General features: G+C 40.0%; 3 protein-coding genes across 12 annotated transcripts in view; 2 read left to right on the top strand and 1 right to left on the bottom strand.

Annotated features, from left to right (window-relative positions):
- Nucleotides 1-8,512, top strand: part of plekha7a (pleckstrin homology domain containing, family A member 7a) — a 126,337-nt gene extending 117,825 nt beyond the window's left edge. For 7 of the 9 annotated variants that reach the window (XM_061823759.1, XM_061823752.1, XM_061823754.1 and 4 more), the window contains 5 exons: nt 99-293; nt 5,434-5,586; nt 5,669-5,802; nt 7,121-7,251; nt 8,375-8,512. In XM_061823759.1, coding sequence (XP_061679743.1) covers nt 99-293; nt 5,434-5,586; nt 5,669-5,802; nt 7,121-7,251; nt 8,375-8,397 — 636 coding nt within the window. In that variant the 3' untranslated portion in view covers nt 8,398-8,512. The remainder of the gene's footprint in view (nt 1-98; nt 294-5,433; nt 5,587-5,668; nt 5,803-7,120; nt 7,252-8,374) is intronic. The other 2 variants (XM_061823753.1, XM_061823756.1) reach the window with 2 other exon arrangements.
- c6h11orf58 (chromosome 6 C11orf58 homolog) lies at nt 8,310-11,850 on the bottom strand. The gene is made up of 5 exons (XM_061823763.1): nt 11,691-11,850; nt 11,370-11,453; nt 11,188-11,248; nt 9,015-9,124; nt 8,310-8,938 (listed from the first exon to the last, which is right to left on the bottom strand). Exons 1-5 carry the CDS (start codon nt 11,742-11,744, stop codon nt 8,732-8,734), a joined length of 516 nt encoding a protein of 171 aa, XP_061679747.1. The 5' UTR covers nt 11,745-11,850; the 3' UTR covers nt 8,310-8,731.
- A 2,778-nt stretch (nt 11,851-14,628) lies between these two features.
- The window catches only part of LOC133502203 (transcription factor SOX-6-like), a 116,976-nt gene continuing 110,060 nt past the window's right edge, over nt 14,629-21,544 (top strand). For both annotated transcript variants that reach the window (XM_061822736.1, XM_061822735.1), the window contains exon 1: nt 14,629-14,781. The gene's annotated coding sequence lies outside the window, so the exon portion shown is untranslated. The remainder of the gene's footprint in view (nt 14,782-21,544) is intronic.

Raw genomic sequence — 21,544 nt, 5'->3', positions numbered from 1 at the left:
TATTCTGTCATATACTTTATATGCTTTGTATTGGTGTTTTTGTTGTTGTTACAATATGTCTGATCATCATCATCATCCTCCTCCAATGTGTTCCCCAGCAGGAGCGACCCAAGAGTGCCTTGGAGTGTTTGTCCTCCGAGTACCTGGGCACCGCGCCCCCTCCCCACCGCGGCAGCCGAATGAGCGCCGAGGAGCAGCTGGAGCGCATGAAGCGTCACCAGAGGGCGCTGGTACGCGAGCGCAAGCGCAATCTCGGCCAGGGCGAGCGCTCGAGCGCCCCGCCGCCCGCCTCCGTACGTTACCTTCACCCTCCGGCGGCGACGGCCCCCGCCCCCGCGCCTCCCCGCAGAAGCCAGCCGCATAATAACCTAGCAGGGATGCTAACGCGCTAGTCGCATGAGTTAACGAGCTGCGAGCTAGCTTGGTTAATGCTTTAAGAACAAAAAGAACGAGAGGGGCTCCAAATGAGCGCCTTGTTGGACCTCACTGAGACGCTGATTGTGAAAGAAGGCATTTATTTATCTACTAAGGGATATTTTAAATATACAGCTGTACAGCGCGTGTGTGAGTGCGTGTGTGTGTATATAATATAAATATATTTTGTAGAGATTTGGTATATATAGAAGATCTAGAGGCCATAGCTGGTATGATTTCAGGTTGGACAGGAGATGCTGGTGGCTCAAGATTAGACCATGCGCCGCGTTCTTTTCGTCAAACTCACAAGTGCCTTGTTTCGAGCCATCCGTTTTTGCCTTTTTTCCCCCCCAGAGTTTTCATCAATTTTATTCATCACTTATTTATTTATTTTTTTTTTTTAAAGATGTGCAAGTTTACAGCAAGCTGAGTTCCTTTTTCGGTCGGTCGGACGGGGAAGGGACTTGATCAATTTAGTGTGCATCAAATGGACTTTTCGATTAGATTATCAACGCAGTGATGTCTTGACATAGCTGCCGTAAAAAAATTGAGAAAATGTCTAAAAGAAACGTCCGTTCAAATTAACAATGATAGTCTCAAAACGCTAACTTGTCGCGTCAAATTGTGCCGATGTTGTCCCGATTCACTGGCGACAATATCTGGACATTCACACCAGGGAATTTCTCATTTTAATGGCGCAGCAAAAAAAAAAAAAAAAATACGACCCGTCTTCAATATTAAAACTGAGTTTACTTTTTCAGAAAAAGTCGTGATGGTACGTTTTAAGTTAAAATATTATGGCGGAAAATATCGTTTAAAAAAAGCAAACTGGAATCTCATTTCAGGGATAATTTTTTTAATTGCTAAAACTAATTTTATCCATGATGACGCATTTTTATTGCACTAGTTAACATATTTACACTCGAACAACAAAATATGCGTCTTCAATTCTTTTCACAGCACAAACGTTACATTTTCTTGTCACTCTCAAACGTCCCAGCATGGAGCTCAAAGAGCTAATCGTCCAATCAGATTGCGCCGGTGTCGTCCCGAGCCGCAAGTGTCAATTTCTCTTGAGGCGAATATGCTACAAATATAAACATATCTGCATAAGTTTATCTATATTCCCCAAAACAGTTGCTACCAAAGTAACAAGCACTAATTCTCTCATCCAATTCATCCTAAGCTAATTGCTACAATTAGTCAGCGATCAACGCGGGATGATAAAAATGCTAACAAGACTGCATATCATCTGTTAACTTTCACGTTTTTAGTGAAGCATGCTAATGTAACACTTCCACTTAGAGGGCAGCGCAAAACTAGCATTAGTTTTCGAGTTGCTGTGTTACGATGAATTGAATATTGAATTTATTAATAAGCGATGTTCACATTCAAGGCGAGATCAAAGCAATGATTGTCCCGTCACGGCCTCACAAAGTGCTAATCGGACTGCGCCGTATCGCCCCGCATTATCTATGAATGAAAAGATGACTACGACAGGTGCTACAAGGCCGCGATGGGCCGTATTTGTGCCGTATGCATCTGGCGATGGGTACAATACATACATTTTCTCTTTTTTTGCCGCTTCTGTTCAGCAAATGAAAGTTTTTAGTGAGGGGTGCTAACGATGCTAATGAGGACCACACGCTGAAAAACAATCGGACTCGTTATCCTTTAAGTTCATAAAAAATTGCAACCAAGTGAGCAATATTTGATGGCCTTCTGAGACGGTGAAGCTTAAAGCCTATTTTTTTATTCATATTATTTTAGTCCACCGACATTCAAATATGTTTATGCCATTTTTTTAAAGGAATTAATATCAGAGCTAGCGACCGATTGTTGTTTATGAGCCACGCTGGTTTGGAGCTATGCTGAAATGTGATCATGATGAAAGAATCGCAATAATAATACGAAATACTGCAAATGAGAAAAAGGACTGGATGATGGGTGGCCAACAAAAATGGAAACCAGTTGTCTGATGTCTGACTGGGATAACTGGGAATCGGAGAATTTTGTGTGTATGTGTGTAGTCGTACAGTACTTGAGATGTCAACACAGACCAAAAACATTTGCAGTTTTCTTCATTTCTTAACATTAGCGTTCACGGTGAGGGGCCGCACGCTTCCGAGGCTGCTATACAAAAAAAAAATATCGATGTCAAAACTGCACGCGAGGCTGCGTCATTGCTAAGTAGTGAAAATAAATATTCAAATATTGTTTATGACTGCGAGTACACGATTGGATGAACAAAACTTCACAATTCTATTAGGGAATAATGCTAACATGTAGCTACCTAGCATCGCAATCTCACATTTGTCCGTTTCTATAGGTGCAGTTGCAAAGATAAAATTTTGCACAGTTTTAATATAAGAAAATTCAACTTACTGTACATAGAGTCAAAGAGTAATGAGATTAGTCATAATTTAATAGAAATGAAATTAGTTTCAAGTTGAAATATGTTGCAATACTACATCAAAAAAAGAACACCAATGTTGTCAGCAAGAAAAGTCATAATTTCAAATATTTATCTGAAAAAATTAATGGGAAAAAGTTGAAATAATACAAGGAATAAATTATGATTTAATGAATACAGGAGTCCAAGTGTTATGAGAACCCAGTAAAAAAAAAAAATGGTATGCTACCAGTATTAAGTCAGAATTTTACATTTTAAAAAAAATTGAAATATTATGTAACTAAAGTCAAAATGTTATGAAAAAGATGATCGTAGAACTAAAGTTAAAATAATGCAAGATAAATGTTATACTTTTATGCAAGATAGTCAATCTTGCGCAACGGAAGATGAAAAAATTTGTAGTTAGGACAATTGAAGGAACAATGTCGAATGAATAGATTTCCGGAAAACAATTACAGGGCAGAATTTGTAATGTTACGTGTATAAAGTTATGATTTCGGAAGAAGTCACCAGTGCATTTCAGAATGTTATTTGGGCCGAGTGGTCGCCATCTCCTAATCAATTGCGCTTCGGTCTTACGAACCCACAGCTGTCACTGAATGAGCTCCCATCAAGTTATTTTTTTATTTTTATTTTTTTTAACCCCCCCCCCCCCTTGGAGGCTTGGGGGGCTGGCAGGTAGATGCCAATTGGAGCTATGCGCCCTGCAGCGCCACCTAACTGTCACTGACAAGCAACTTTTTTTTGGGGCACAATGTTGACGTTGGCACTCCACAATAAAGAGTGTTTTGCTTCCCAGGCATGCCGATTTCCTCGTCTGTGTCGCGTGGGCTTTGGCCCATCTGTGTCTGCATGTGTGTCCCCTCCCTCCCTCCCTCTCCCTCCTCGCTTTCTTCCCTTCCTTCCTTCTTTCTTTCTTCCTTTCTCTTTGTCCATTGGTCTTTCCCCGACCGCGAGCACAGAAGCGGCCAGCTGTTGGCGCCTGCACCCGGAGGACGCGTTGCATGGCTTTGGATGATTACTCGTACAAGTACTACACCACACTACACTGGTTCTAATTATAATAATACTAATCATGTGCCTGCCTGATGAGACTAAAATCGATGAATGGATTTATTATTAATTCCCGGCGATGATTTGCGGCTCCGTAGAAATACAGAAACTGCGTCACGCCTTTGTCTCTCTGGATGTATTTTAATATTTCACTCAAAACTTGCGTAATGACTTGAAGAATCACGGCAATTTGTTGTGACTCCAAAAAATCTGCATTGTTGTTTTTAATAATAATAGTAATTGATCCAATCAGTTATTGCAGTGTATTAAAGTAATGCTTTTTTTCAAATGATAAAATTGTTTCCAAAGCCCAAGATAGTTTTATTCCAGAATCATAGTCCATAAAAAAGAAAATAAAAATAAATACATTAAAATACATTATTTCTGGTTTATAGCACAATTTCAAAAGGATAAATATAACTGATTAATTTGTCAATGTACGGAGCCCTTTAAGGTACGTGGGGAGTACTCCAGTTTTTTTTTGTTTTTTTTTCATTATTATTTTTTATTTCTACGTCCCTTGAGGGCAGAGGTGTCAAACTCATTTTTGGTGCGGGCCACATTGAAGTTCCAGTTTCCCTCTGAGGGCCATTATGAATGTGAAACCATAAAAATCTTTACTTACACACAAAATTTCTGTAATAGTTTTGGAATCAGAACACAATGCTAATGTGTTTTTCAACCATTGTTCATGTTTAGTTACACAAAAATGCTAGTAACATCTAAATGTAATCATTTATGATATATGACTAAGATATTTAGAACAGATTGTCACAAAAATCATGGAAGTTGAAGTGCCACCACGGGCCATATAAACTCATGGGGCGGGCCAGATCTTGCCCCCGGGCCTTGAGTTTGACACCTGTGGTTTAGGGGCTCCGTATCAATGAATCCTATCATAATTTGTTTTCATGTCGCTGTACTTGTGGTATTTGTCCAATAATTAGATATTTAATTATTCTGGTACTCGTATGTATTCTCTTTATCGCAAATGTTTTTTGATATTTTATTCCTGGCCTCTAAGTAGTGCAGAATTTAATCCATAATAAGAATAATATATGTAAAACAATCCTATAATAAACACTCATGAATATTAAATTGGGATTGAATTCTAGTCATTTATTCCTGGCCCTTATGAAAAGCACAGAAATATTGGAATAATCCTCAAGTAATAATGTTTAAAATTCCTTTTCTTTTATAAGAAGAGTAAATAATAATCCTCATGCATTTCCACGTAAAAAGACTATATAAAATAATGCAACCAATATGAAATTGCAGTAGTTAAATAATTATTACTTGAATGCATTTATTTGGAACACAATACCATTTGTAAGTAAAACAAATTTAGTGCATGGATATGAGTATAAAAATGTAATTTACATGTGTAAAGTGCTCTCAAATATTTATGATGACACCTTTTATGATGGGGATTAAGTGATAACATGAGAAAATACATAATTACATTGCCCCCATGGAGTCAAAATATGAATGAAATACCATTAATATCTTTGTTGGACTTGTGAAATTGAGCCGCGTGTCCCCGCGTCGCGCAGGTCTTCGATTGGAGGGAAGAGCGTCCCGGGGTCGAAGGCGAAAGCGACAAAGGTCACGATGAGGGAGATGGTCAGTGGGTGACGGTTAAGGCCACCCTGGTCCGAGAAGCCGACGTGGAGCCGCTGGACTACGACCTCGACATCGGCAGAGAGGTCAGCCGCGTTGGATGACCTCATCGATTATGATGATGTCATCGATGACGGTGACGACGGTCCTCGGTCTTGTGACTCTCAGCTCTCCAAGCCGAGGAAGGTGTCCATCCCGGAGCGTTACGTGGAGTCGGATCCCGAGGAGCCGCTGAGCCCGGAGGAAGAGGCCGAGCGAAGTCGGCGCACCGAACGGATCAGGAAGCTCCTCAGCAAGTCCAAGTAAGACGGCCGCGCCCCGTTCACGTCGACAAAGCATTTTTATACATATACTTAGTGAACTTTTTTTTTTTTAATCACGTTATCGCTGCAAGGATCTTTACTACGAACACACTATATTAACATATACAAATGGTTCTTAAAGGTCAAGTGTCATCCCTATAAACATTCTAAAATAGATATTGTAATGAAAAAATGAAAAAAATCTAACATCATTCACTTCAATGTCTATACGGCAAAATAAATATGAGCGAAGAGCGCGTCATCCATGCGCAAAGTTGCGACAGTGTCATTCGACATCCACGTGGTCGCCATATTGGCTGCATCTTCTGTCCGTGACGTCACACCAGGACATTTGCCATTGAAAACACGCTGTGGGAAATGAACACGCCCCTTCTGACTTCTTTCGAAGAAGAGAATATCTCCGCAGCGGCGCCAAGGTGGCTTGTCACGGCGCCGAGCTGGGCCGCTTCACAGCGTTGTCGTTGCACGCAGCTGAGTCCGCCATTGCCGGCAGTGTTGGTCATAGCCGTCGCCGTCCACGATGAACAACACCGCCGAGCCGGGCTGCTTTACGGCGTTGTCGTCGCACGCGGTCGAGTGCGCCATTGCCGGCGGCGTTGTTCTTAGCCGCCGCTGTCCCCGAGCTTGACACGGCAGCCGTCCGACGCGCACATCGACACATTTAGCACGCCTGTCATACATGCCTGGATCTCTTGTTGAGTTATGAGAGACGGATTACGTGGTCCGCCCCAAACTATTGTTCTTTTTTTAGTAGCTGTATACACACCTACCTGTCATTTGGAGCCCACAAAGCTCTCGTCCTTTGCACCCGTGCAATTCATTTTTCACCACGAACCGGGTCTCTTGGAAACTTATGAAGGCTAAATCCATCCTCCCGAGCGTTCGAGCAATATCCAGCAATGCAACGAGCGGGCATTTTCGAGCTACCGTCCCGCATCTAAAGCTAGTAGAAACAAACGAGTCCACTGGAGGGCGCTCCTGCCCTGTACGTCACTTCCTGCTTCTTCTCGGAAACAAATCCCTCCAGTGGATTTTCATGGCGGGAGTTACAAAAAGCCATATACAACAAAATCATGTTTTGTGGTGAAATAACTGATGGGTCCATACCGGCTGCCGTTTTTTCATTAATTACATGCCAAGGGTCATCCATTTCACGACACTTGACCTTTAAACGCATCACTGGAAGATGGAAGTAAGCCTAAATCTTGTTGTCCGTTGGATGTGCACAAACTGGAACGGTTGAGCCCGCATCCCGTGCAAGAAACGTCAACATCATCGTTGCCATTTGTGCCCTTAGCGTTCAGAATTTGCAGTCAGCGTCGTTGGACCTGGGCGAGGTGGACTCCATCCTGCAACAGCAGGAGAAGATCATGAGCGCATCGCGAGCGCTGGCGTCGCAGGCGTCCAAAAAGAGCAAACTGGTGGCAGGTGTGTACTGACTCGTTAGATGTTGCAGTATTTCAGATCCTACGCAACAGCAGTTGGCCGAGTATGGCACTCATGGTAGATGGGCTCTCTCTAATGCAGGGGTGTCAAACTCATTTTTGTCGGGGGCCACATTGTAGTCACGGTTTCCCTCAGAGGGCCGTTATTACTGCGAAACCATAAAAATCTTCAACTGCTATATCATATTGACACGAAATGTACGAGCTAGTTCTGGAATCAGAAATCAAGCGTAATGGGTTTTTCAACTTATGTTGATTTTAGTAACACAAACCTTTGCAATGTCTCATTTATGATATGATCATTTGAAACTTTGGTGCAGATTTGAACAAAAATCACGGAAGTTGATACACATGATTTGGCTTCGCGAGCCGTATAAGATCATGCGGCGGGCCGGATCTGGCCCCCGGGCCTTGGGTTTGACACCTGTCCCCTAATGGTATGCGAAAGAATACAGTTGTTGTATTTTTACATTCAATACATGTGCCTGACTCAAAACGGTTATGAAACATTATCTTTGGGGAAAAAAACTTGTGCAATATTAAAATATGTATTTATTAAAAGTAGCATTATTGCCAGCATTCAAAACATCACAGGCAATAATGCCACTTTTTTTTTTTATTGGTCACTCCATTACGAGAGCTGTTCCCAATAATTTGAAAAGCCTTCTGGGATTACATTTGCACTTTAATTTCTTCAAAAAATTATTTGAATTAAGATGTGCCCTGAGATTGACTGGTGACCCGTCCGGGGTGTACCCCGCCTCTCGCCCCAAGGATAGGCTCCAGCACACCTGTTTCTCTCGTGATGATAAAAGTGGTACAGAAAATGGGTTTGAAACATGTGAATAAATAAATTATCATGTTAGTTCATAAAAATGTAATAAAAAAAATAAAAAAGTGGGCATTACCAGTATTTTAATTTTAAAAATCCATAGTATTGTATATTCAAAATATATTAATATAATTGCTATTCATTAAAGTGTAGGGGGAAAAAACTTTTGTTCTGATTTTGATCCAAATAAGATCCACATTAAAAATGTATCTGTGCAATCTCATCTTTATTCATTATTTAACCAAGAAATATTCAACCCTTTTCCCCTTTGTAGCCAAAGCTGCTGCTAGCCAGTGACCCCGACTGTCCCCTACAAGGACCACTGGAGGACTTAACAACGTAAAATCCTACACACCATTAACACACATGGAGGGAAAACAGTTTTATTGATTATTTTATGAAATTGTTTGTGGACCAGCTGTAGCACCACCTAGTGGTCACTATGTATTAGCTACTAACAAGGACTACTAGTTTCATCCACTTTCCAAAATAAATGAAGACACGAGAGCGAAACCCGTTGTTTCTGCTGTCTCCTTTTTAACGAAACTCATCATTGACGCTGATCACGCTCCCAAAAAAATGAATTACACTATAAAAAGTGGGGAGGACGGGAGAAGTTCTTCAATCACTCCTACGATGACTTGACAAAAGACATTTTGTACACGTTTTTCCGCTCGGCGCACCCGCTTTGTTCTGAGGGGCCCTCGTCCTTTTCCGTCGCGGTCTCCGTCGGCTTTGCGTCGCAGACTTTATCCTTGGGGTCTTCGGACTCGCCGCTTGGTGACTCAGGCGTGTCCGGGTTCTGAGCCGTCGCGGGCGGGACGTCAGGCGACTCGGGCTACGCAGCAACAAAAACACGTCGAGCTTTTCCCCAAAGTGGCACCGTTCATGTATGAACAAAACAAAAGACTCACTTCGCGGAAGCCGAGTCCGCAGTGTCGCCGGTTGCGTCCCGACAGCTTCTCGTCCATGCCGCGTTGGTACTGCATCTCCAGGCTCTCGCTGATTTGCTCGTCTTCGGTCCCTGCGGAGTACACAGCGGTCACGGCACACGCATGCACGCAGGGCTCTCACCCGCGCGCGAGGAGGGCTGCGCGGCGTGGCGGCGGTGGGGGAGGAAAAAGACAAATAAGATAAATAACTTCTTTTTTTGTTTATGGTTAAGTTATATGATAACTTGAGGCAGCCATGTTGGCTCAGGAAGGAAAGGGAAATAACTCCGTGCTAACTTTGACCGATGAGTTATCCTCTCCTGGTACCAAATTATGTCTTCAGATTAAAACAAATATTTTGATATACTGAAGGATATAATGCGTGAAAATCATGATGTCCCAAAAATGGGAAGCTGCCCACGGATGAGTGGATGATAAAATTGACTCATAGTTTTTCGGTGGCTCTTCAGCCACCATAGAAGAGTACCAGTATGATCACATCTGACAGCGTATACACACCTCCCACAAATAGTACTATACAGTAAAGCCTCGGTTCTCAAACGTCCCCGTTTTCGAACAAATCGCTTTTCGGACAAAAATTGAGATTTTTTTTTTTTTGCTTCTGTTTTCGAACGAAAATTGGCACGCAAACCCCCCCGACAAAACCCAGAAACAACATATTGCGCGCGGCCAGACCAGCTGACCCATGACCCGCTTTGTTGTGAATTCCCACGCCGCCCAAAAATCCCGGAAATAACATAATGTACGCGGTGCAAGCAGCTGACCCACCCACGATGCGTTTTGTTATTGTCAATTTGAACGCCCCCCCCCCAACACAAATGACATAACGCAACCGGCCCACTTTTGTTATTCTGTATAGCGCAGCTTCTGTACACAGTCGTTTCCCAGTAGCGACTGTTGCTTTTCTTCTGAATCGAGGGCTTCCGTATTAACCCCCAATCATGGCTCCAAAGAAGGTAAGTTGCTTGTTTAAAGTTATTCTGCACTTTTGTTAATAAAGAAATTTACAAGGCTGGGGGGGGGTCGAGTCTCTACAGATACATCACTGCACTCCCAGCCGAGCGTACTCTACTACTAAAGCATACATTTTAAGCAAAAAAAAAAAAAAAAATTTTCTGAACTTATTTTAATCTTTAAGGAATTTTAAACTATACAGGTATTTCTACTATGCAGTTTATCATCAGTAAAATCTTAAAAAAAAAAAAAAGCTTTAAAGAGCGGATTATTGATTTTTCCTTTCACTGTCATGGGAAACATTGATTCGGTTTTCGAACAAATCACTTCTCAAATCGTTTTCTGGAACGGATTGTGGTTGAGAACAGAGGCATCAATGAATTGCTTTACTTTTATTATTAGCCATTAAAGCGAAACGCCTACCCAAACACACTTTTGCTATTGTGCATGCCTCCGGTTGTCAAAACGCTGAAGTAATTGTAAATTACTCCTGCCTAAGAATATAAACTATACTGATTTGTGTAGTTATATTTCTACTTTAGTACATTTTTAAATTTACAAATGTTGCACTGAGACAAATATATATGTTTATTATATTCTTGTGCAACCCAATGGTTAATAATAAATGGGGCTGTTTTCACTCATATATACTTTGGCTGCTGTTTCCTGTCTGAACATTCCATACTATAAAACAAGTAATAAAAGTATGCACAATTCCTGCTGGTATCGAATCGGAAGTGAAAAAATTGTATCAGAACATCCCTTATTTTAATGGTAAATCAAGTAATTGTTTGCTTTCAGGGGGGGGGGGATCATTTGGTTTTCAGTTGCACTTTCACCTGACTTTTAGTTCTAACAGGCTCCTTAAGTTATGCAACAAAAAAAAAAGGCTTTATCTTTAATTTTATTTATTGCCTCGATCATCAGCTGTTGAGTAAACAGCTCTTTCTGTACTATTTATGTAAATATGGAAGAGATATGGATATGAAATAGGATTTCAATGTCCCAAATGTGTGAAACACTCCTAAGTGACATCTGCTGCTCCCTATCAAACTGCAGCTTTGGAGGAAGAAACAAAGGGGGGAAAATAATAATCCCTAACTTGAGGGGGTAAAAATAAAAACGGAGTGCAACTATCCATTAGCCATTAATATTTTGTTGAGGGGGGGGGGGATCTTACCACTGCGCAACTGAGATGTGGACTTGTGGTCGCCAATGACGAGACGCCCAGTGTGTTCTTTCTACCAAAGTGGAAAAGATAATACAATATTATAAACGTTACACTATATCCATATGAACGACTGGCACGCCTAGAATTAATATTAAAGACCAATCCTTGTGTCTGTGTGGGGGGGGGCTCACCTTGGAGGCGCCCATGAGCCGAAGAAACTTCTGCTTCCTTTCGTCACTTCCCAGGTCAGCGGAGGCCCACTGAGTCGACTCCTCCTACCAAAGTAAACAAAACATTTTCAGCTTTAAAAAAACATACCATAACCCGGCATACACGTAATATAGCTAAGGGACCCCATGTTACCCATTTTTTAAATGGCAGCTGGTTTACAAGCACGATGCTTTCAGGCATACTATGGGACATTAGCCGACAAGCTAACACGAAGCTAAGCCCTTTACGTACAACTCTCCGCTTTCCGCCGACTAAGGCCGGATTCCGAACATTTGACTCACTTCGCTGGAGGACGCCGGTCGTTTAGTACCGTGTTTCTCACCCGGAGAACTCATGGCTTGTGATAATAAGATTGAATCGCTACATAAATAACAGTAAATCGCAACATGCAACAATGGCGAAAACTGGGGAAGCCATCGAGAATGTCACTTCCGGTGCTTCCTCCTTGAAATAGCGCTGTGGTGCACATCGTTTTTCTGCTGCCACATGTGGTAAGATTGCGTAACTACAACCAGGAACGAACGTTAAGCGAAAGTTTGTTTTTTTCACCGCAGGAACCTTGTTCATTATTATTACACTATTAACTACCGTTTGAAAATATATGTTCTTATTTATTTATTTTTTTTAACCTATATTATGCCTTAATGTAATTGGACGCTTTAAATTGCCCCCAAGTGTGATTGTGAGTGCGACTGTTGTCTGGCGACCACTTCACGTGTGCCCGATGACAGCTGGAACTGGCTGCAGCAATGGATGAATTCACATTAAAAAAACATAATTGGAGCATCTATTCATTCATCCATCCAAACGTCCCAACAAATAATAATAGTAAAACTACTACTACTAATAATGGTAATAATAATAACAATAATAATAAGTACGATAGAGTGTAATGCAGAAAACGTCACAGATTGAAACTGAGAAACAAAATTTTTTGCTAATTTGAAATTACAAAGAATGAAAATATATTTTATGTCATACCCTACCATAGGCCAAGCAAATTTTGCTGCAAAAAAAAATCAATTTCGACAAAAAACGTTGGACAGTATGTTGCTATTGGCAAAAAACATGAATTTTCAGTACAAACACCATCTGGTATTGCAGAAGAAAGGCTCTCTCTCTTTCTCTCTCTCTCTCTCTCCCCTTCTCTCTCTCTCTCTCTCTCTCCTCTCTCTCTCTTCCTTCTCTCTCACACCACACACACGCATACACAACAATCAGTTTGTTACATAAATCTAATATTGCAAAATCATTAAAAGTGTTTGTAATGGCAGTCTGTGAATTTACTTTCGGCAAAACCTGACAATTTCCTGTCATCAGTGTGGCTGAAATTGTTATATAAATGGCAATGAGTTATATACTCATTCAATACAATAATTTCAGTACAAATGTTTAGTTTTCAGGAAAACATTTATAATAAACATAAATAACAGTAATTATAAAAGTAAAAGTTTAGTTTTTACAATAAAGGTTGGTAAAAGATTTTGTTCACGGACTGAGACTGTATTATTATTAACATGTGTTATGTATATATTATATGTCACATATACATAAATTTTATTGTTCAAATATTGGCTTCAATATTTGTTGCTGATACTTCATCACACCGATAGATGACGCTAGAGTAAACGTAATAACGTAAAGTAGACGCACAGGCAACATAGTGCCATCATTTAATATTTGTTTTGATATTCATATTTAAGTTCAAACCTTTTTAGATTTTTAAATTATAGTAGTATTTCATAGTTTATATACATATTAGTTTCAAGTATTCAGAATATGCGGGCCATTTGTCATGATTATTTTTATTCACCTTCAGTGATTGTCTTAAGTGAGGATTACAACTTTGTTCAAGTGGAACTTAGAAACTTTTTTTTACGGTCACTACCAATTTTTACAATTTTAACCTTAGTACGTTTGTTATTAAAAAAAGAAAAAGACATCCTCAATCATGAATGTCATGTATTCAAACGGCCTTTAGATGGGGTTCTACTTATCAGGCTCTGAGACCTTAATGATAAGAATATTCACAATTTCACTTTTGTTTACGTTAAAATATATGACACTATAATTAATAAGCTTCCCATCGGGCTAAAACGTGACTTTAACAGCATTTTCCAACATTTAAACATTATTTCAACAATCTCACATGATTAAATAATCCAAGAAAAAAATGGCAACAGTAACAATAATAATGATAATAATAATAGGTTTTAAAGATTTTTTGCGGGAATAATAAATCGATGACAAATATAGTCTTTTTATTCGGTATTTTACTGAAAATGTAAAAAATATTATTATTATTACTTGCTGCCTGTATATGACACAATGACATAATTGTTCCTATTTTTACTATAAAATAAATATTTTTGCAACATGAATGATAAATATCGTCAGTGTAAACATTTTTGAAGCAACCTTCCACTGGAAATGTAGACTTTATTTTTTATTTTTATTCTATTGCAACAGCATTATCACGGAAAAATCTTTGGTCCAACCTTTGACTTTCCCATGGAGCCCAAAACTTGACATTAACTACATTTTTCCATTTTTTTGTTTGCAACCTGACCTGCCTGTGTCTCGAAGTAGTGAGACTCTTCAATCATATTATTTATTTTATTTTTATTGATTGGTTTTAAGAAATGAGGGGCCAACACCAACAAGCGCGGTGGAAGAAATAACTTTTTTTTTTTAATTTCACAAATTTTTCAATGGCCTCCCAACGAGAGAGAGAGAGAGAGAGAGAGAGAGAGAGAGAGAGAGAGAGAGAGAGAGAGAGAGAGAGAGAGAGAGAGGAGAGAGAGAGAGAGAGAATGAGAGAGAGCGAGCGAGAGCTCTCTATGAGAGAGAGCAGCGAGAGAGAGAGAGAGGAGAGCTATCTCTCTATAGCCGCTAGAGCTACGAGAGCTCTCTCTCTCTCTCTCTCTCTCTCTCTCCTCTCTCTCTCTCTCTCTCTCTCTCTTCTCTCTCTCTTTCATCCGAGAGAGAGAAAAGAGAAGGTTTAGCCCTCCTCTGGATGTCTCTCAATCAGTCACCGGGTCACACACTCTCACTTCGCGTCCACATCGCGCCGGACGACGAAGGAAGGACTAACTTTTTCTTTTCTTTTCCGCCCCACCAAGGAAGAAGAACCGCGGAGACCAACTTCCCAATCCCCCCCCCCCGACTTTCCCCCCCTCCCCTTACCCCCAACCCCCCTCAGGCTCACTTTCTCTTTCTCCCGGCCAGTGAGGACTTCTTCTCCCCACCCTCCCCTCCTCGCTCCGCCGCATCCAAAAGTGCGCCATGGTGACTTTACGCGCAGGAATGATCGTCTTTGGCGTCTTGTGATTGAAAAGTTGCAGCACGAGCGCCTCATCGCAGAGAGTGCAGGTAAGAGACGAGTCGGGTCACTCACCGGTTACGTGTTTACAAGTCGGAAAAGAAGAGTGGGGGGGAAAAGGTGGAACAAATCATGCTTTGTCGTTTATTTCAAGAATCCCAAACAGACCCGCGCCAGTTCACAACGTTCAGATTATGATCATAAAGTAAATGTTGACTATAATCATGAAGCAGCAATGCAAGCAACTTCAAGCAATGCAAAAAAAAAAAAAAAAAAAGTTTATAATCTGTTTAAAGCCACGCGTGATGCAAAGAAGTCTTCCATTGTGTGTAGGAAAAAAATGCAGCAAATATCTTACATTTTTATATCATAATAAATGAAGTGTGTGCACGATTAACGCTTTCATGACACCACACACTAGTTGGTGTTACAAAATATTATATGCAGGTATATGACACATGTCATCATGTCACATGCAATAATTTTGCAAAACAAAGAAATTCATGCTAATAATGAAGGTCAGCATACGTCAATGACCTGCGCAACTAATGCTAAAAGTTACCAAAAAAACTTTATGTTGCAAAAAAAGAAATATTCATAGCAAGTCAAAATATGAATAATGACAGTCAGTACGTTATTCAACTGTTGTGAGTGTACTGTACTACAGTAACCACACACTTGTCACATTTCAGTAAAAGGTTGGCAGAAAAATGTTTACGGTGCTGTAAAAGAAGTTGAATTCATAATGTGTCAAACATGAATCATGCCAGACAACTAACGCTGATCCAACCCCCCCCAGCGAAGCTTACATTTCCAGTATTATGTCACTATATGCAACAAATGCAGCAATAATTTTTAAAAATTCTGTGTACATGACCTTAGTCATGTTATTGTATCCCTAAAAGTTCCTTAAATGCCACACAAATACTTGCCTGAAATATGTGGAATGCAAATTCATGTTGTCACATATCCTGCAAAAATTGTGAATTTCAAGTAAAACACGAGTTTAAGAAAGTGAAAAACTTGCTCTTAACCTCCAGTGTGCCACATAGACTCATTAGGGCAGCAGAAATATTATATTTGATATTCAAATGTTACTGGGAGGCCAAGTCATACTATCAAAAAGTGGAATTTGATGTCAGAACGTTAATAAAGAAGCTCAATAATTATGCACAATCGCCAGCAGACTCATAAGTGTGGAAAACATGAATGAATGAATGAATTTGAAGTTGATGAGGCTGAGTTCACTCAATAACGCAGAGAAATTGTTTAATTTTCAGTAGAAAAAGTAAAATGCGGCGCCACGTTAGCCTGTTGTTACTGCAGAAATCCACAAAATGGTTTGAAAGTATAAATAGAAGATAGTGGATCCATCGATGCAGCAATTCCAGGTCAAATGTAAATAATCAATTTGATGGGACATTTTGACATATAATGACAATTAAACACAATGTTGCAAAATAATATAAAAACAAAGATCATACAAACCTTTAATAGATGCAACAATGGTTATAAAAAAATGTTGAATTTAAAGTCAAAATGTTCATAAGAACTCACTCATTAAGTCTTAAAACAAAATGTTCATAATTACCAAAAGCAGGCTCAGCAATACTACAAAAATGTTAAATTTGGAGTAAAGTTCTTCATCTTGATGAGAAGATGTTGCATAAATGTTACGTTCCATGTCAAAAATTATTAAAGACCCCCGTTAGACCAAGAATGCAGCAAAATGCGACTAATTACACTTAATAGACTCATTAATACTATCTAAAATTATCAATTTCATGTAAAATGTTGATCATACCCGCAAAGAGACTCATTAATGTGACAAACATTATATTTCCAGCTAAAATGTTGAAAAGAGCATCCCGGCAGTGCAATTTGGATTACAATTTGCGTTGTTCAAAATGTTCTCCTTTAGTTTACATCAAGTCTTTGCAATATGTTTTCCGTGGCCAGTTGTTCTTTTTGTCTTTATGTATTTCAACTAACATGATAGGGGCACGTCCATGATGACCCAGTTGGGAAGGGGTCAGGGGGCTTCTTGGGAATCTGACAGGGAGAGAACACTGGGATAAAGTGGATGGCGGTCCTGTCCTATTAACTTTCCTCTTCTTTGGGGAGGTGGGGGTCCCGAGGCGTGAGTCATATGTAAATTTAGAAGCCAACTAAATGGAAGCGTTAGGATGGGACAATCCGGCTGATTGTTTAGCGTTGATATTGTTATGTCACTAAGTGGTGGTGTGTGTGCCCTGCCCGCCAGAGGGTACGGGAGGACACGGCCGCTCGGAGGGGGGTCTGCGCGGGGCTGATAGCGCTCCCTTCGGGGTGGTCCCCTCGCTACACCTCGCTGATAACGCCGTGCGAGTTTGTGTTCTGTTCTGCACGCAAAAAAAAAAAAACGTTTGTGATTTTACAGCTCCAACTTGCGTCACAATTCTTCGATGGGAATTGTTTGCAGGAGACAATTTATAGCCCACCCGCCATGCACGCACGCACACACCCACGCATACATACACACACTTTCTCTCCTGTGTGTAAAATAATCCGAGTGGGGGTCTTATATGAGGGGTGTGTGTGTGTATGTGTGTGGGGGGGGGGGTGTCAGAAGTTGATCTCCTATGGCATTCTGTGCGGAGCAGGTGCTGCGGCCCGACGTTCCCTCATAAGGTAAAGTGGCATTAGTGGGTCCAAATGGCAGACTTATATATAGGCTGCCAATTCAGCACATTGTCCCGGGCCTGCATAGCTGCTCTGCGAAGACCCACGACTCCCCCCCCCCCATCCCCCCTTCTTCTTTTTCTTCTTCTTAACAATTAGTGGGTGCAAAATCCTCGTTCAAATCACTCTGAAACAGGGAGAAACTTTGCACGCACTGCAAATCATATTCAATGCATTAGGAGGTAACGGGGAACCTGTCATCATGACAACTGTTCCTAATATTGTTATAGTCACTATATTGCATATATTTTTATGTAGTTGTAATAGTAGTTGTGGGATAGTACATAGAACTCCCCATATTGCAAGTATTTTTCGCGCACTTCTCTTTCAAGGCCCATGGATCAAAATGCGTTCCGGGACAAAATAAACACAGACCCAACTAAAAGTAAGAATAGACTCTTTTCTTTCCCCAGGAGTTGGTTTCAAACATTGTCCGTTCTTTAGGCATCAGCAAAAGACTTTGGTTTGTTTTACCTGAAACTGTTTTTCCCGACCAAAAAGTAGAGAAAATGAGCTTTTTGCCGAAAGAAACATGTCAAGCATAACAGTGACTTCGACGACGATATTCTTTGCTTTTTGTGACAAGACTGAGAAAAGGCTTTTGACAACAACCAAGTTTTTTTTTCCCATTTTTTTATTTTTTAGAGGTTTCCAGTACTTCTAAAAAAATGCGGCATGAGGGACAATAACTCACCGCAGCTCAATTTGCACATCGGTGTCTTCCTCATTCATCCCATGAACTGCGTCCTCTTTTTTTCCACAATCATGACACACTTCTACTACCTGCCACAAAACATGTTCTGTTTCTAATATTTATATATATATATACATGTACTCTATTTGAGTGTCAGTAGCCTAAACTTGTACAAGTTTCAAAAATACTGGCATTTATTTCCCTCATCATGGACGCGACAAGGCGGAATTCAGCAATTAATCTTTATCTTCTACTCGAAAGCTGTGTTGATCTCGTATCCAGAGGGATGTCGCCATCTACAGGGATTAGTAGTTACAGCGGTCATAAACCTCAGGTTGACAGATTTCACCCTTTTCCATACTTGAGAAATATATTGTAGGTCCATTCAACAATGTGAATAACCGTGGCATTTAACTTTTCTTTCGTTTATGTTTTTAGCTGCCACGCAAGTTTCAAAAGATTCAGCTAGTTGTCATCAATGGTGTTGACGCTGATGTTGTTTGGAGTAGACCGGTATCTGCTAGTATGTTTTGCTATTCTTGTCGTCGTTAATCTGACTGTTGTTGTGCCCATTGTTCTGTCGCATGACCCCTCCATCTTTTTTCCTCATTTGAGTTGTCCTCTGCCCCTTTAATCAGATTGTTTATCTCAACCCAATTGGTCGAGTCAGACAGTGGCCCCACAAGTGCGAAATGTAGCTGCCGTAACTGCTTTTGTACAAGTGGAAAAAGATGCTAACCACTCTTTGTATGAAGACACTAAACCGGTGGTGGTTTAACTTTAGTGCTCATTTCACATTTGAATTTTAACACAAAAAAAAGAGGGGCCAGCTAGTCCAAACATTAGTGTGGGGGTGTGAGGTCAAAATGTGTAAGTAAAATATTTTATTAACTTGTATGTGACGTGTTTAAATATTCCAACGTCATTATTCTGAAGTAATTATACCATAGAGCTCGTGCAACTATATCACCGAAGTCACGTGACTGGCCAGATTGCCGATCAAACAAAGCATTGTTCCATGCTAAGTCGGTTGGAGACGTCACGAAAATACGTCTTGTAGCACGACGCCCAGAGTTTTGTTCGACACCGTTAAACATTTAGAAGGGGATAATCAACGATGGTACGTGGAAAAATGAGAGACACTTTGCATAGAGGAACCATATTTACTGTTGAAGTCGATGTTTTCGCCGATTAAAAAATTGGACTGTTAACTCGCTTCCGCTTGTCTTGGACAACTAGACATATACACGTTTCTGGTGAGAAAGTCGTCGACATTTACACGGAAAAGTTTGAAAGAGTCGAAAAGTCTGGACGCATGGACTGGATCTGTTCTCAACGGGGAGACGACGCGGAAGCCTACTCGGCTACACATTAACCTTTGCCAAAATCGATCAATCCTTTCAGCTAGTATTCAATACAAATACCAATATTTAAATAATTGACCCCTGGTTTTATGCAAACTCGCATTCATTAACTATGATTGGGGAAAAAGAGGACAAGCAAGTCAGCTCCTCCATTGCATTTCCCAAGAAGTATTTATAATGCCAAGTTTGGCTCATTTGTGAACAATGCCCTTAAAAAACAAACAAACAAAAAAAAAAACAAGAGGGAGTCGTCTCCAACGTACATGGAAGCCTGTTGCAGCCACACGTTAAACTTCGGTAAGCCTCTCCCCGAGAGACATTTTATTTTATTTCTTTTTAAATATGCATTATTCTCAAATGAGTCCAATGCATATTTAAAAAAGAAAATAAACCGTTGGGATAGACTTCAGACCCCGTACACGGAAGCGTGTTGCGGCTACACGTTAACCTCCGTAAGCTTCTGAGCGACTGACGGTTTATTTAATTTTTTTAAATATGCATTGGACTCTTTGGAGAACAATGCATATTTAAAAAAAAAAAAACCTGTCAGGGAGAGGTTTACCCAAGTTTAATGTGTGGCCGCAACACGCTTCTGTGTACGTTAGAGATGACTCCCTGTCATTTTTTTTTTAAACGCATTGTTCTCAAATAACCCATCTTGCCATTATAAATACTTCTTGAGAATTTGATATTGCGAAGAATAATTCCTACCTGAAATGAAGTGATCGCTACACAGTCGTGTGTGTCTGGTTGGGCACCATCCATCACGTTTAATTGCCGAAATCCATCTATATTTTCTGATCTTTTCAGCTGGTAGTCCATAGAATGATCTCTTTGAATATCTGTCTTGTCTGTTTTGACAACCAACAGCACATCAAATCTCCGGCATTGCGAATATTCTGCTCCGGTTCAATGTCTCCCACACTGTTGAGCAGCTCTTTTTGACCGGCAATATGGCGCTGTCCGTGAAAATGGTGACGTCACGGTCACAAGCACAAGTATTTATAATTTTTATTCTTCTTTTTCTTTCGGCGTAACCTGTAGAGGTCGCCACAGTGTGTCATCTTTATTTTATTTTATTTTATTTTATTATATATATATATATATATATATAGATATATATATATCTATATATATATATATATTCATGTGATTTTTTTATTTGACTATTTCTAAGTATTCAGTTAAAATTGGCTTAGCAATTATTGAAGAAAATAAATGAAAAACATCCAAGTAAAATAGCTTATATGACTAATAATATAATAATTCTTTGTTCCATTCTCATTCAATTATCTTTCACTATTTTAACCACAATTAATCAACTGTTGATTTAATGATTAAAATGTATGTGTGAACTAGTTTACTTTTAAAATCAAATATTTTGTTGATTTAACTTTAACCAGCTATTATTTATTAAGTTCGATAAAAAGTTGTAGAAATATTTGTCCAATTAAAAGAAGTTATTTAGGATGATTAAAAAAACAATAATGCATTGTCATTTTTCAGATCCTTTGTAATGAATGTAAGTATAACTAAGCAATTATTCAATGATAGAAGAAATACATTTTATAAATGATTTACAGCGAATGGATCAATGAGGTAGTTGAATAAAACACATGTAACATGAAAAAATACATTTTGATTTACCAACTAAAGGAAAAAAGCAGCCACAATATTGAAACAAATATGTCAAGAATGTCTATTTTATCACACATTACACAGGAGAAAGCAGCTCCGACATCAACGGTGTATATGCAATCACAAATGAATTCAGTGACTTAAAGGAAAGTTAAATATCTTTGCTGGGTACGTCGGGCCTCGCAAAACACTGCGTCAGGCCTTACGCGGCCTATGTACGGTATGCGCATAAATATGAGCTGAGACATGACAACGTGCAAGACGGTATGCATGAATCACATACGCAAACATGTCGAGACCCCAAGCGCAGCTGATGTGTCGCTCTTACTCTGCTACCTCTGCCAAGAAGATCATGTTTTGACAGTTAGTTTGGAAGCGGGATTACGCCCCCTGAAA

The sequence above is a fragment of the Syngnathoides biaculeatus genome, chromosome 6, assembly GCF_019802595.1.
Source record: "Syngnathoides biaculeatus isolate LvHL_M chromosome 6, ASM1980259v1, whole genome shotgun sequence".
Taxonomy (NCBI): domain Eukaryota; kingdom Metazoa; phylum Chordata; class Actinopteri; order Syngnathiformes; family Syngnathidae; genus Syngnathoides; species Syngnathoides biaculeatus.
This window is presented reverse-complemented; position numbering and strand designations above follow the sequence as displayed.